The 13,589-nt window shown below is 45.2% G+C and overlaps 1 protein-coding gene across 2 annotated transcripts in view; it reads right to left on the bottom strand.

Moving 5' to 3' along the window:
• LOXHD1 (lipoxygenase homology domains 1) overlaps nucleotides 1–13,589 on the bottom strand; it is a 148,403-nt gene that overhangs the window by 15,914 nt on the left and 118,900 nt on the right. For both annotated transcript variants that reach the window (XM_038125710.1, XM_038125709.1), the window contains 2 exons: nucleotides 7,943–8,120; nucleotides 2,474–2,659 (listed from right to left, as the gene is read on the bottom strand). In XM_038125710.1, the coding sequence (XP_037981638.1) occupies nucleotides 2,474–2,659; nucleotides 7,943–8,120 (364 nt within the window). The remainder of the gene's footprint in view (nucleotides 1–2,473; nucleotides 2,660–7,942; nucleotides 8,121–13,589) is intronic.

Below are 13,589 nucleotides of genomic sequence, written 5' to 3'. Positions count from 1 at the left end.
ATTTTTGCTGAACAAAACCTGAGCATGGTGTTTATCCAAGGCTTAAATTAACCTTGCTGTCAGACAGGTCTGGTAAGGACTAGTATTTATAAGTGGAAACCAGTGTTATGAGGAAATAAGGAAAGAGAATATGAGGCTGCCATGTGCATTTATATACATATTTTAGGTTCTAGACACCCAGCTTAGTATCTTAGCTGACTTGTGGTGGCTATCTGGGAACAAGTTCTTAGCCCAGAGCAAATTTAAACTAATTGAGCCTATTTACTGCTTAGCCTAAGGCTAAACTCTGTTACCTCCCTTTGCCACCAAGCAGCTGCACACAGCCAGCAATTACCAACTTGTGTCAGCAGCATGATCAGTGGCACTGAGAAGGTGAACTGTGATCACTTGTGTGAGAAGGAAAAGGCAACAAAACCTTGCTGGATTAAAAGGATTTGCTCATCACACAGCAGGCAGCAGACTCGTGGGACTCACTGCCACAGGATGTGTGGGTGCCAATGTCTCCTGGAGGGCCTGGGCAAGACCTTGAATGAGAAAATTCACTGGAAATTGTTTAATGGACAAAAATGATATCCAGTTCAGGAAATGCCCTGAGCTATTCATCATGCAAAATGAAGAGGGTTGTGAAAGGATTACACATGCTCATTCAGCCTGTCCTCTTCCTCAGGCAGCCAGTGATGCTGCTGTTGGAAAGAGCTGCTGGGCTCCCAGACCCTTGATCTGATCCAGTTCCCACCTTCCTGCATCCCAGTCTGTCCATGTGCCTGAGCCCTAAGGATCAGCTCTGCTCTGGTGGGTGAATTTCATCCTGTAAGCACAGCCAGTCACCAGGGAGACATGATGCCACTTGGGGAAAAAGTTCTTTTAGCACACATTTCAGCTGGTAATAGGTTTGAAAGGAAATCTGCAAGTCGATGTTGATTTCTTGGTGCTATCAGAAGGATGTTTGAACCAGTCTTGGAACAGCCAAAAAGCCTGTTTATTGAGCTTAAACTGTCATTCAATAGCCCTTTCCATATCTACATCTAAACTGCAGATCTAAGGAATTAGTGTTTTGGCAAAGTAATCAGGTGAAAGCAGCTCCCTTACTGCATTCAGCACAGCTATATAACATGATATTATGGAGTTTAATCAACTAAATTGTGCTGTGTTATGGGAGTGATAAATATGAACTCAGAGCTTGCAGTGTCTGGGAATAAACAATCATATTAGGTGGATGTACCTCCCATATTTCACCACAGACAGAGGCTACCATTAGATGTGTTTTTTCTCCCACGCGAAGACTTTCCAACGGGAAAATCTAATCCAGAGATAGCATCTTTTACTACTGGAGCATGACATGCAGCCTTCTCCATCTGCCACAACTTGGAGCAGTTGAGAGGATGGTGGCCAGGTCACATCAACACCGGCATGAAACCCGTCCCAGCCATAAACCAGCTGCCTCAGAACAACCAGGTAATGACCAGGTGGTCCCTTTGCCATCCCTCCCCAGATTGTGGTAAATATTGCTGCCAAACAGCTTTGTTAATAGTGGCTCAGGTGTGAGCCCGTGTGAGCTATGGAGCGTCACCTTTGGGCTGCAGCAAGGGCTGGCCACCAGTGAGCAAGCCATTGCTAATGCAGTATAATCTCTTTTGCATGAAGATGGGATGGGATGGGATGGGATGGGATGGGATAGGATGGGATGGGATGGGATGGGATGGGATGGGATGGGATGGGATGGGATGGGATGGGATGAGATGGGATGGGATGGGATGGGATGGGATGTCACCACAGCAGTGTTAGTGATGCATTTATTACAAGATACCATTTGGTGCCTGAATGACAACACAAATGACTATGACAGTCCTACTGAGCTCTGCTCTGCAGTTTGTGACACCAGTCAGGGTGTCCAGCAGCAGGGAAGTGTCAGAACCTCTCTCAGCATCATGCTGCGTGCTCACTGGCTGATGCAATGATCTTAATAAAGCCAGACACAGATCTTTATTTCTTTCTTCTGAGGCTTGCTGTGTTATGCCAGGCTGCATTTCCCCGTGTGTCAGTGTCAGACTGAGAACATTAAATTGCTCTGGGAGCACCATGCTGGCCTGTGTGAGAGGTATGGATGGAGTCAGTGTGTTGGGACAGCAGGCTGGGTGGCTTTGCTCTGGGGGAGGCATCTCCAGTGCTGCAAAGGTGGGTGTAAGCTCAGACTGAAGCTGGGGACCTGCTACAGCAGACGCTGCACTAGCACCCAGGGAGAGGGTCACCCTGAAGGAGTGTGTCCAAACAGGGGAGCTGGGACACCAGCTCCCTGGATCTGGGTAAAATACTGGTAAAAATTGAAATTAAAAAATCAGTCTGGGTAAAATCCAGGTAATTTTCCCAACCTGAAGCAGAGCTGGGGACTCTGCCTTCAGCCTGCCTTGTGTCTGTGTGTTTCCTCAAGTGAAAACATCCCCAACTCTCCCACCGCCCCTGTCACTGCCCTGACCTTTGTTGTCATGCCAGATCCGCACTTTGCAGAGGTCTCCCAGGCTCAGCATTTCAGAGAAACTGAATTCATCCATCTGGTTCCTCTCAAACTTGTTGGACTTGTTGGACTCCTTCAGAGGCAGGGTGCCGCTGTCCCCATACTCCCCAAACAGGATCAAGGACACGTTGGCATCGGTGCCTGCTCCTGGAAGGAGAGAGCAGAGAAAAATGCTGTGGGTTACCCTGCCACCTTGGGCTGACTCCCACCCCCAGCTGCATGGGGAGGCAGCAAAGGCAGGCTGGAGGAGGCTGCAGGGGTGGTCATGTTTCTCTGGGCACTGCCAAGACATTTCAGTGGATTTGTGCAGGATCCTGTAGGGAGGACAAGCAGCTCTTCCAGTCCATCCCACAAATAACAGCTGGATGCTTTGCCCTGGCACTTGAGGTGCGGTGACTGTGCTGGTGGCAGTGCAGTGGGAAGCAGAAATTCCTGTTCCTGATGGAGGACTGCCCATCACAACACTCTGCAGGGGATGTCAGGGTAGTAACTCCTGTTATTCCAAGGTAGCTTGGGAAGTAAAGTGACTTACCCAGCAGAATCCAGCAATTTACTGAGGAGTGTTAAAGAACAGACTTTATAACTTCTCTAGCCACAAAGTGGTGTCCTGGGCTTCCCACTGAAGCACAGTCCATTTTCAACACTCAGTTATTCCCTCCTGCAGTCCCACAACCTTCTCCAAGCAATTGTGGCACTCAGGATCCTTCAACTGGGGTCTGTCTCCTCCTGCTCTTGCTGTGTTTGATGGCACAGGGATTTCAGAGCTACCTACAGATCATCAATCCAGCCACTATGCCATCTCATGGCCCACTTCACAACAGATCTTCCTTCTGTGTTGCTCTTTCTCAAAAAATTGACCATGCAGCAATCAATGGAAAAAGTCTCAGTTTCTCATGCAACAGTTTGCCCTACCACATTCCACCTTCTTATTGTGTATATGCTAGGAAATTTAAAAAATTTCCAAGATGATCTTTATTACTTGATATTGAGCATCATTTGTCCTCTACTGTCCATATTTTGCCAAAGAAAACAGCCATGCCCTTTTCCTGACTTTTGGGGAGTTCGAGACCAAACCACCACCTGCAGTGACCTTACATTTTAGCTGCAAGTGTTACATTTTCCCTTGGCACTATTTATAGTTCCACCAAAATGATTGCATTTTAATTTTGACACTGTAATATAAAAGCAGATTCACAGAGAGAAATAAGATTACACATGGGCAGACAGTCATTGCTGTGTCAGAACCAGGGCCCTTAAATTTTGGAAAACCAGATCATCAAGCTCAAATCTGCCTTACAAAGGAACTCAGCATCTGCTGCCCTCGATTGGATAGCCCAGCTTTGAAAGTCTAACCTCCTGCCAGGCCCTTTCTTACACAAGAGTATCACAAATCCACTTTGAGCCACATAGGCAGTATTTCCCACAGCTCCATTCAAACACAATGCACGGACAAAGTTAGGGGGACTGTAAACTTCTGGAGAAAGGTCCCACTTCTGCAGGATTATGACTTAAATACAGAAGTTAGGAAGAAATCATGACTGTTCTTATGGAAGGACTGGAAAAAAATTACTAGAAGAAAAAGAGGAGAAAAAGAGTCATATAGAGGAAAGGCAAAGCAACATGTGTCCCTGCGAGAAGCTGGCCATGTTAAATTTGGGCTAATTTTCAACAGTTCCCTGGGAAGGGTTTAAGTAGGAAGAGAAAGCATCAGGGATCCAGGCAGTTCATCTGGCAGTACTTTTTATGACCCCAAAGCTTGCTGAGGTGAGGAACAAAGCAAACTGAAGTCCCTTTCCTTGCAAGGAGCAGGCTCCTAATTAATGCCAGGTCTCAAAAAGCACAGAACCAACTGTTTCTTAGCAAAACCGTCCCTGCAGGAAGAAGCTTATGAAGGTCTCATGCTGTGACATTTCCCTCACAAGCAATTAGCAGGAGATGGGAAAGTAAAAAAACAGAAATGTTAAATCAATGTACATTTCACTTATTTGGGTCACTGATATTTTTTGTTGTTGTTGTTGTTGCCAGTTCCAGGAAACTGCCAGGCACACTTAGGAACTGTAAAAAATCTGACAAATGAAGAGATGAAGGTACTGTGGTTGCACCAGCCCTCACTGGTGATGAGTGCAATAGCTCATGGATTGATTCTGGGATCTGCAGAACTGAGCTGGACTTCATCATCAATGCCCTAAACAACAGCAGAGTGTTTCCTCAGCAGGTCTCCAGCTAAGGGTAGATTTGTGCGAGTGGCTGACCTGCTGAAGGCCAGAATTCCAGCCCAGATGGACCTTGAGAAACTTGAGGACTGGGGAAACAGAAATCCCATGGAATCCAGCAAGGAGAAATGCAAAGTCCTCTGTTTGGGTTGGAATAAACCTTGCACATGCTGGGAAGCTGAAGACGTCCCAAAGTTTACAGCTGTGGCCTTCAAATTCTCATTGGATCTGAGCTATCAGGAAGTTTCCAGAGCTCAGTGCAAAGCAGCAGTTTAAATTCCTGGGCTGTGTCAAGACACTGAGAAGAGCTTGGAGGGCGGATACTAAGAGGAAGAAGAGCTGGGACACACCAGTGTGAGGAGGAGCCCTGGGGGGAGTTGGGGCAGGTGCACGAGGGCCCCATGAGCAGGCACAGGGGTTATGATGACAGGGCCATGCACTGTGTCACATCATACCCCAAAAAGCCAAAGACACAGGTTTCTGGGGAGGCTCAGGCTGGGAATGAGGAAGAAACAAGTTTCTTAGGAATATGGTGCAGGTCTGGGTGCAGATGCCTGAGGAGGCATCATCACTGTTTGTCCAGTGTTTGGCTGAGCACTCTTAGCTGACTTGACCTGGGGCTAGCAACACCCCTTTGAGCAGGAAAAAGGGTGAAATAACCTCTAGAGGACCCTTTAAACAGAAATCTGTATGGTTGTATGATTCCATATGATTATATGAGCAAATGCTTCATTTTTAAACAAACTCTGGGCTTGAGTCACAGCCTTCTGAGGCCAAAGAATGTCTTTCTTTTTACATAAAAAAGACCTATATAAGGCACTATGAGCTGACACCAACTGTCCTAAATTATGTAATTTGTAGGTTGGAACCGAGTTGACAACATCCTAATTAATCTTATAACAGCAGAGATAAGAACCTTCTGTTTCATTAATGCTTGGAAAATGAGAAAGCAGTATTTATTCACTCTCCATCTTTATTGCATTAACACATATATGATGCCTGCATAGAGAAAGTAAAATTAACCAGCCAAAAGACATTTTTGTGCCTCAGAAAGAGTAATCAGGTGGCCTGCCTCTCTTGCATTTATGTCTATGGGTCCTGCCTTGAAGAAAGTCAGATTGTGCTTTACATTTGAGATCAAAACCTCAGTTTCAACCAAAGATTACCCATCTGACTTGGGAGGTGTATGCCCTAACAACCTCCTCTTATCTATGTGCAGTCTGAGAGTCATCTGAGGTACTGCTGGTGGTGCAAAAGATGTGATTTGAGCTTTGCAGGAGCAGAGCAAACTCTGTAGGTTAAATTTTCACAGGAGCAGAGTGACTTTGTGAAAGACAAACTGTAACTTAAAGGTTTCCTTGAGAAAAATGTAAAACAATGCTGTTGTTAAACATGTGTGTGTGGTGGAGAGGAAATAGCTTATGCTTTCTAGTTCGCTGCAGAATCTTCTTTGTGGGATTAATTTTCCCTAACTTTAGCCATCTAACATAATTTAATCATTAAATCTCTGTCTGAATCTGATGAAGAAAATCTCAAGAGGCAGAGACCCCAGGAAAGTTATCCAGACCACTGATGAAGACTTCTCTCCCAGAGGAATTGACCAATTGACCAGAAACAATCTAGACTAGGAGGAACTAAAACCAGAAATATAATTTTTCAGAGAGGGGCAAGTAGGTGAGATTATTTTGCCTGCTTATTTTTTTTTTTTCCTTTAGGTGACTCTTATGAGCTGGAAAGCTGAAAGCCACTGCAAAGAAAAACTTTATACCTAGAAATAAACACATTTGATTCCAACTCTTGTGCAGTATTGCTGCTCCTTGACAATATCAGTGTGGCAAGAGATAACATTTAAACATCACCAAGGATAAAATGTCTTTCTTCCTGAATTGGTCCAAGCAGGATAATTGTGGAATTCATAATGATCAAAAAGAGGAGATGGTTTATGACATGCACCTGCTTTAGGTAAGCTGGATGAAGTTCAGCAGTGTGTCAGTGAGCTGTGTGATCTAATCACAAACAGACTCCCTGAAACCTCTCTGTAATCTGCTCTTTCCTACTGGTTGTCGCTGTTCATAATGAAATAAAATGTTTCTTCATTAATACCTGTCATCCTTCATTCAATGGGAAGGGCAGATCTGTCTGCTGCTGCTGTCATTTTCTGTTCTCCTCTCACTTCTGCTTCCATCACCTTTGTGAGTTAGGGCTGTTTTTCACCAAAAAAGGTCACAGAAAGATCTACTATCATATTAGGTGGATGGCCAGATACATAAACAAATCTTCCTCTCTCTCTCTCTCTCTTGTGTTTTGTATTTCACTACATGTTTTTCAGACTAACAAGCAGCAGAGAAGATAGATAAAAAGTGGTGAGGTGGTACAAAGATGCTCTGCCAGAGAAATTTTGATATTCTTGGATCAAACCTTAGAAACTGCATAAATTACTACTGATAAACCCAGGAGGAAGGAAAAAAAAAAAAGAAACAAAGGAATAAAGAAAAGATATTTAGAGGTAAGCAGTTGGTTATGTGCACTGGTGTGACAGAATCACACTTGAGGAAGACACCTTTGAAACAGGGTGTCTTCAAGACAATGTCTGGCTTGCCCCATCTTGGCAATATTCACTTTATATGTGGCAGCAGATTTCATCCAGCAGCCTGACAAAATTTCCCATGAAAAGATCCCAGCAAATTACATTGAAACCCCATTTCTTGGCTCTTGTAGCTCTTTCTGTAGACTCTGTTCCACCTCTTCTATCTGGTGTGCATTTAGAAATGTTTTTTTTCACAGCCTGAGACAAATGGTCTCAAAACACTTTGAAAAGGTGGGTGAATTATTGCTGCCTGCTTTAGGCAAGGCAGACAGTGCTGACTGAAAACCTGAAGCACACCAGCTCTCACCCTACATGGATGGACCTGACCAAAAAAGAAAAATGTGGCTGCTGACCTCTGCAGCTTGGTCTGGTAATAGTTCCTGTTAGGGTGACTTCAGAGGAATCAAAGAGCAGTAAGACCTGGGCCTTGTGTCTAAATATGTTATTCCCAGAGCTCAGATGAGAATGAGTCTCTTAGACACTGCCACAGTGAACAGCCAGCCAAAATGGTTGTATTTCAGCTAAACTATGTTTTTTCAAATGTAATTTCGAATGAAGCAGATTTTTTTTTCATTGTTAAAAAAGAATCATCACACTAGAAAATTAATAAAATATCCAGCAAGGACCAACCTCCAATGTCACTGGTTTTAACCTGAAGAGTGTATGTGGTGTCCTCCATCATCTGCTCATCGTTTATGACAGCTGGCATCTCACACACCAGGCTTCCCGTGGCATTTTTCAGCTTGGACAGCCAATCCCCATAGGTAAATGTGGCCACTTCTTGGTTAGTAAGGTTCTTCAGGGTAATCTGTGAAGAGCCAAAACGATGGGAAAAAACTCATCGTTTGAATGAGGGCAAATGTTAAACTTATGAAGTGCATGATGTGGTAGGATGTGGGGAGAGCTTGGCCATAGCCCCAAAGGTCACACTGAACTCTTCTGGGATAAATGGAGTTCTCTCCTATGGACAATATTTGCTGTGGTGGTTTGTCCTGAGAAATGGTCTTCACAGTATTATAATGCTTTTCCAACCATGTGGCAAAGCAAAGGGAGAAATTTGGTCCTCTGACCTAAGTTATAGACAAAGCTCATCTCCAAGAGGGTCAGACCTCTCCTGTGAGCCAGCATGGAATTCACTCCAAAGAAGTAACAGAGTTATTAAAAACTTCACTATCTCCCCTTGAAGCACTCAGCATCTTTCTTTTGCCTGTCTCCTTTGCGTGAACAAGCAAAATTCATTGTAGAGAGACGCAAGCCCAAACAAGTTAAAACAAGGCACAAGATAAAATTAGGCCAGCAAAAACTTAATATTTCACACACTTCTCCCTCTGGGAAAAGGTGACAGAACAAACAGTATGCAACAGATATTAGTCACACTATCTAACGTGTCGTGGAAGCAGCTCAGATGCTGTGGTGATAAGAACAGAATGGGAATGAATTCAGAGCAACTCAACAAGTTATTCCAACAAATGCCTAATAAAATACCCACCTTTATGTCTCTTCTTGTGTGTGGGCTCAGTGGAGCATCAGTCAAGTGGGAGAAAAGCATTAGGCCTGCCTAGAGCAAAAACCTAGCAGTAAGTTCTGACTAAACTGGGGGAGCTGAAGGGAAGGCAGGAGACCGTGGTGTAAATTGTCATTTGTTTCACCGTCTAACAGCAACAGAGGCTGTACCTGTGTGTAGCAGAGCATCAGAAAACACTGTCTCTGCAAAGGCCATGGAAACATGAGCCCAGATGTGTCAGAGAAGTATGGCATAGTATTAGGGAGGAGTGAACCAGGAGTGGTGGGAAATGTCACATTAAAAAGGATGCCTGGAGGTGGATAGCTCCACCCACTGCTCCAAGCACGGCTGCATGCCACGAAGAACTGTGGCCAGCTGAGCTGTGAAAATCTTCAAGGGTGTAGATTCCCCGGACACTCTGAGTCCTCATCCCAGGCTGCACCACTCTCATAGGGAAGATTTTATTCTTTGTATCTGGTCAGGGTTTTTCTCAGTGCAACTCATGTCCATTGCCTCGTGACTTTTTGTTGTCCACCTCTGAGAAGAGTGTGGATCAATGGCTTCTGTCACCTCCTTTCAAGCAGCAGACGACTGTAACTAGATACCCCCTCAGCCTTTTCATGGATTAAAAACTCTATTTTCCTCAGCTTTTCCTAGTGTGCCACGTGCTTCTTGTAGCCCCATGACCACCTCAGTGTCCTTCCTCTGCATGCTCATATACCAGCTTAAGGAAAAAAAACCTCAGTAAAACTTATCTTGAGATAAAATGTGCTCAAATTCTGTCTTCAAACTCTAGGTGTCCCAGTCCATGGCCTTCCACTGACTCCAACCAAGCCTTTCTGGAATATTCAGCAATTCAAAAGAAGAATACTGCTCCAGGTTATAAAAAAGTTGTTTTAAAGAGGGCAGTAGCTACACTGAAGATGATCAGTAAGCCATGCTGTTTGTGCATTTAATTGTTCTGTGGGCAGTACACTCATCTGGGCTTTTCAATCTGCCTGATGCTAAAGAGGGATCTGTAACACCACCTTCACCCCCGTGTCCCAGGGGTACAGGACATTTCTGGCTGTAGAAGATGTCCCACTTTTCTAAAAAGCTGCTTATTCATAGCCAGTGACACTATTACTTTGCGGTCAAAAAAGCTGTTCTGTGAGTCAAGAGATATTGAATCAGACTCTTGCTTTGAACCAAGCAGAAATCAGGTCTCCCCCAGCCCAGCTGGTGGCCTTTCTGCTGGGGCACAGAAGTGTCCTCTCTCAAGGATGTGCGAACGAGGCCTGCATCCTCTTAGGAGTCCAACCCAGAAAGTTTTCTTTGCAAAATTGAACTGTGACTAATGTCAGGTTGTCTGAAAATCTATTTCCCTATTTATGAAAATCTATGGTCTATTTTCCCCCCCCCCACCCCAGGGAATAAACTCCATGCTGGAAGAGGTTCAGCCAGCAGTACCCCTGCCCTGCCTGGGAATGACAGTGACAATCTTATAGCAAAATGTCCTGAGCAAAGCTTGCAGGGAATTGTCAGGCAAGCAGTGGGGATAGAAGCAGATTAGAGCTGTCAGCTGGAGAGCACTCACAGACACAGAGGTCAGGCCTCTCACAAATGCCCAGCCCATGCTGAGCAATCCAGATGCTGTCTGAGAAAAAAATGTCTGGCTACTAAAGCTGCTGGAGCAAAATGCCAGCTTTTTCCATCCTCAGCCCCTCACCCAGGATGTGTGATTGAATCTGTGTGCATCTTACTGTAAGCAGTAAGGAGAGAAAGAGACACCTGCCCTGGTGTCCTGGTCTGGGCTGGTGCTACAGGAGGAGCAGACAGGGGAAAGAAATTCATTTTATGAATGCTTTTTGCCCAAGGGATGCCAGCCCAAAAATCCAGCTCTGTCCTGGGCTGATCCCCCAGCAGGGATTCTGCCCCTCTGGCCCTGGGCTCGGGTGAGAGCCCACCTGCAGAGCTGCCCCAGCCCTGCTCCAACAGCACAAGGACGTGGAGCTGCTGGAGCCAGCGCAGAGGAGGCCACGGAGATGCTGCCAGGGCTGAGCCCCTCTGCTCTGCAGCCAGCCTGGCACAGCTGGGGCTGTTCAGCTGCACCAGAGAAGGCTCCAGGGACACCTGCGAGCCCCTGCCAGGGCCTGCAGGGGCTCCAGGAGAGCTGCCCAGGCACTGGGGACAAGGCATGCAGGGCCAGCAGCCAGGCAATGGCTTCCCAGGGCCAGAGGGCAGGCCCAGATGGGAGATTGGGCAGGAATTGCTGGCTGGGAGGGTGGGCAGGCCCTGGCCCAGGGTGCCCAGAGCAGCTGTGGCTGTCCCTGCATCCCTGGCAGTGTCTGAGGCCAGGCTGGATGGGGCTTGGAGCAGCCTGGGCTAGTGGAAGGTGTCCCTGCACATGGCTGGGGGTGGAACGAGATGACCTTTAAATGTAATTTCCAACCCAAACTGTGATTCTGTGGTCACAGCAAGGGACACAGAGGCAGCAGCAGGGGCAGGCTGACCTCTGGGTCACAATGTCGACACACTGCCTCTCACTTACCCAGCATGGACCCCCTAAATGATGGTCATCCAGCCCAAGCACATCATGTGGTCAGTGGTGGGACCTGTGTATCCCCAGGGAAGCCCCACATCCCACCTAAACTGAGGGCAGGTAAGGTAAGACTCTCAGGTCTGTCTGTCTCCTGAATACAGAGGGGCCCTGAACAGTTTGTTGGAAGGGGTGAAAGCTGAATGTAGCCTTTTTCAGTGACTAAAATAGCAGAAAATTAACCCCATCCTTCAAGGAGATGTTTGTGGGTGTTCCACGCACAGAGGATGATGCAGGATTTTGGTTTCAATCATGAGGGTCAAGGAAGTCATCTCAGTGAGATGAGCTGAGACTATATTTAATTTCTGCCTGTTCCTCTCAGTAAAACTAGCTCCTGCTTGGCAATGAGATCACTACTTTGCACTGCACCTAAGCTATTTTTTAGGATACCTAGAACTTGCTGTGGGCATCCAGTGTGCTTTTCAGCTCTAACCTCCTTGCTAATTATGCAAGGAGCTTAACTGGGCTGTAGAACACCAATAAGCCAAGAAAAGAAAGTGGCAGAAGCGTGTATGAATAACACATTGATAATTTGCTTTGTAGCTGAGCAAATATAGTAGTTGACAGGAACATTAAACCAACAATTTGAAATTAATTGCACACTGCCTCCTGCAATGGAAAGGTTTGACATGTCCGATTATTTGATTTACCCCTACCCAGCCTTTTTCCAGATGTCATGTAAAACATGCTCCACAGAGTGTCCCACTCTGCTGACACCAAAATACACAGCTCCTGGAATTCACCTTTAAAGGCTCAAACACAGGACTTCATGCTTCTGTTGCATGTCATTTTTCTTCACTTAAACCTAGGAACTTCTGACTGTAAAACAAAAAGACTTCTCACTTTTGCAAGGAATAAAAGTCAGATTCAGCTATATAATTCTCAATTCTCAATAATAACTCTCAAATTCTCTTAATCTCCTTTATACAAAGGAGAAAGGACTGAATAAAGACTGAGTCCCACATGCAGGATTATTTGTGACGTTTGAATGCAATGCAATTAGTGCTTCATTAAGGCAGCTTCTTATCTGTCTGGCTTTGACAGCACAAAGTAACATTAAAATTCTGAAGGAAGCAACTCTGCAGAATTCAACAGTCTCATAATTCCTGCTATTTCACTGAGCTTTCATCCTTACTTGTTTCTAGCTTTTCAACTTCAAAGCTAAGACACTGGGCAGCAGGTGAAATCATCACAGGGACTGAGAAAGCAGCTATCCCAGGAAGATGTTTCCAAAGTATGCATTTAGATAAGTTTCTTAATTAGAGTGAAAATTTTTTAATGCTGAGGGTGGGCAGGCCCTGGCACAGGGTGCTCAGAGCAGCTGTGGCTGCATCCCTGGATCCCTGGCAGTGATCCAGGCCAGGCTGGACAGGGCTTGGAGCAGCCTGGGACAGTGGAAGGTGTCCCTGCCCTTGGCAGGGGGTTGGAATGGGATGAGTTTTATTGTCCCCTCCAACCCAAACCATTCTGAGATTCTATGATTTTGTTCCCTGGTTTTTCAGAAACACAGAGCAATGTCATGGCAGCTTGATGTGGAAGAAGAGGAGACTCAGCATTGGATCAGTGGAAAAAATCCCCACTCTGTGTCCCTCCAGCAGTGGTGTAATCAGAAAGCATTGCTCAGATTTGGAGAACATTCACTATGCCTGTTTGGGCATAGTAATGATCAATAATGTTCATTTTGTTGCAAAACATCACTAATCAAATTTTGTTCCCTGTAGAGGTTTAGGTACTAGCATTTAAAACATATTGCTACTTGTGGTAGCAAGTTTGAATTTTCAGTACCAGGTTCATTACTTCGCTGAGATTCTGAATGAAATTTTAGTGTATTTTATGTAGACAGAAAAAAAAAATATGACTACTTGCCTGCTTGTAAATTGAATCTTTTGGCTGTGTACAGAATCATTGATAATTCATGCATTTTAATTGGTATTTATGCATTTCTGTATTGCTGAACTAAAAGCAGTATAAATTATGGCTAGCAACAGTTTACCAAAAGACCAAAGAGAATTAAAGAGATCATTTATTGTTAGTTTAATAGAAGAAGAAAACTGAGACTATCGTGTAGATAAATGGAGCAACAAATGGTTAATTACGGGGTTGATGGCTTAATCTAGCTTCTCATTTCACTGTGCTAGTTAGCACTAACTGTGAACCATCTGTCTGAGAGTTTAGCACTACCCCCACAAGTATTT

The sequence above is a fragment of the Motacilla alba genome, chromosome Z (assembly GCF_015832195.1).
Source record: "Motacilla alba alba isolate MOTALB_02 chromosome Z, Motacilla_alba_V1.0_pri, whole genome shotgun sequence".
NCBI classification, from domain to species: domain Eukaryota; kingdom Metazoa; phylum Chordata; class Aves; order Passeriformes; family Motacillidae; genus Motacilla; species Motacilla alba.
This window is presented reverse-complemented; position numbering and strand designations above follow the sequence as displayed.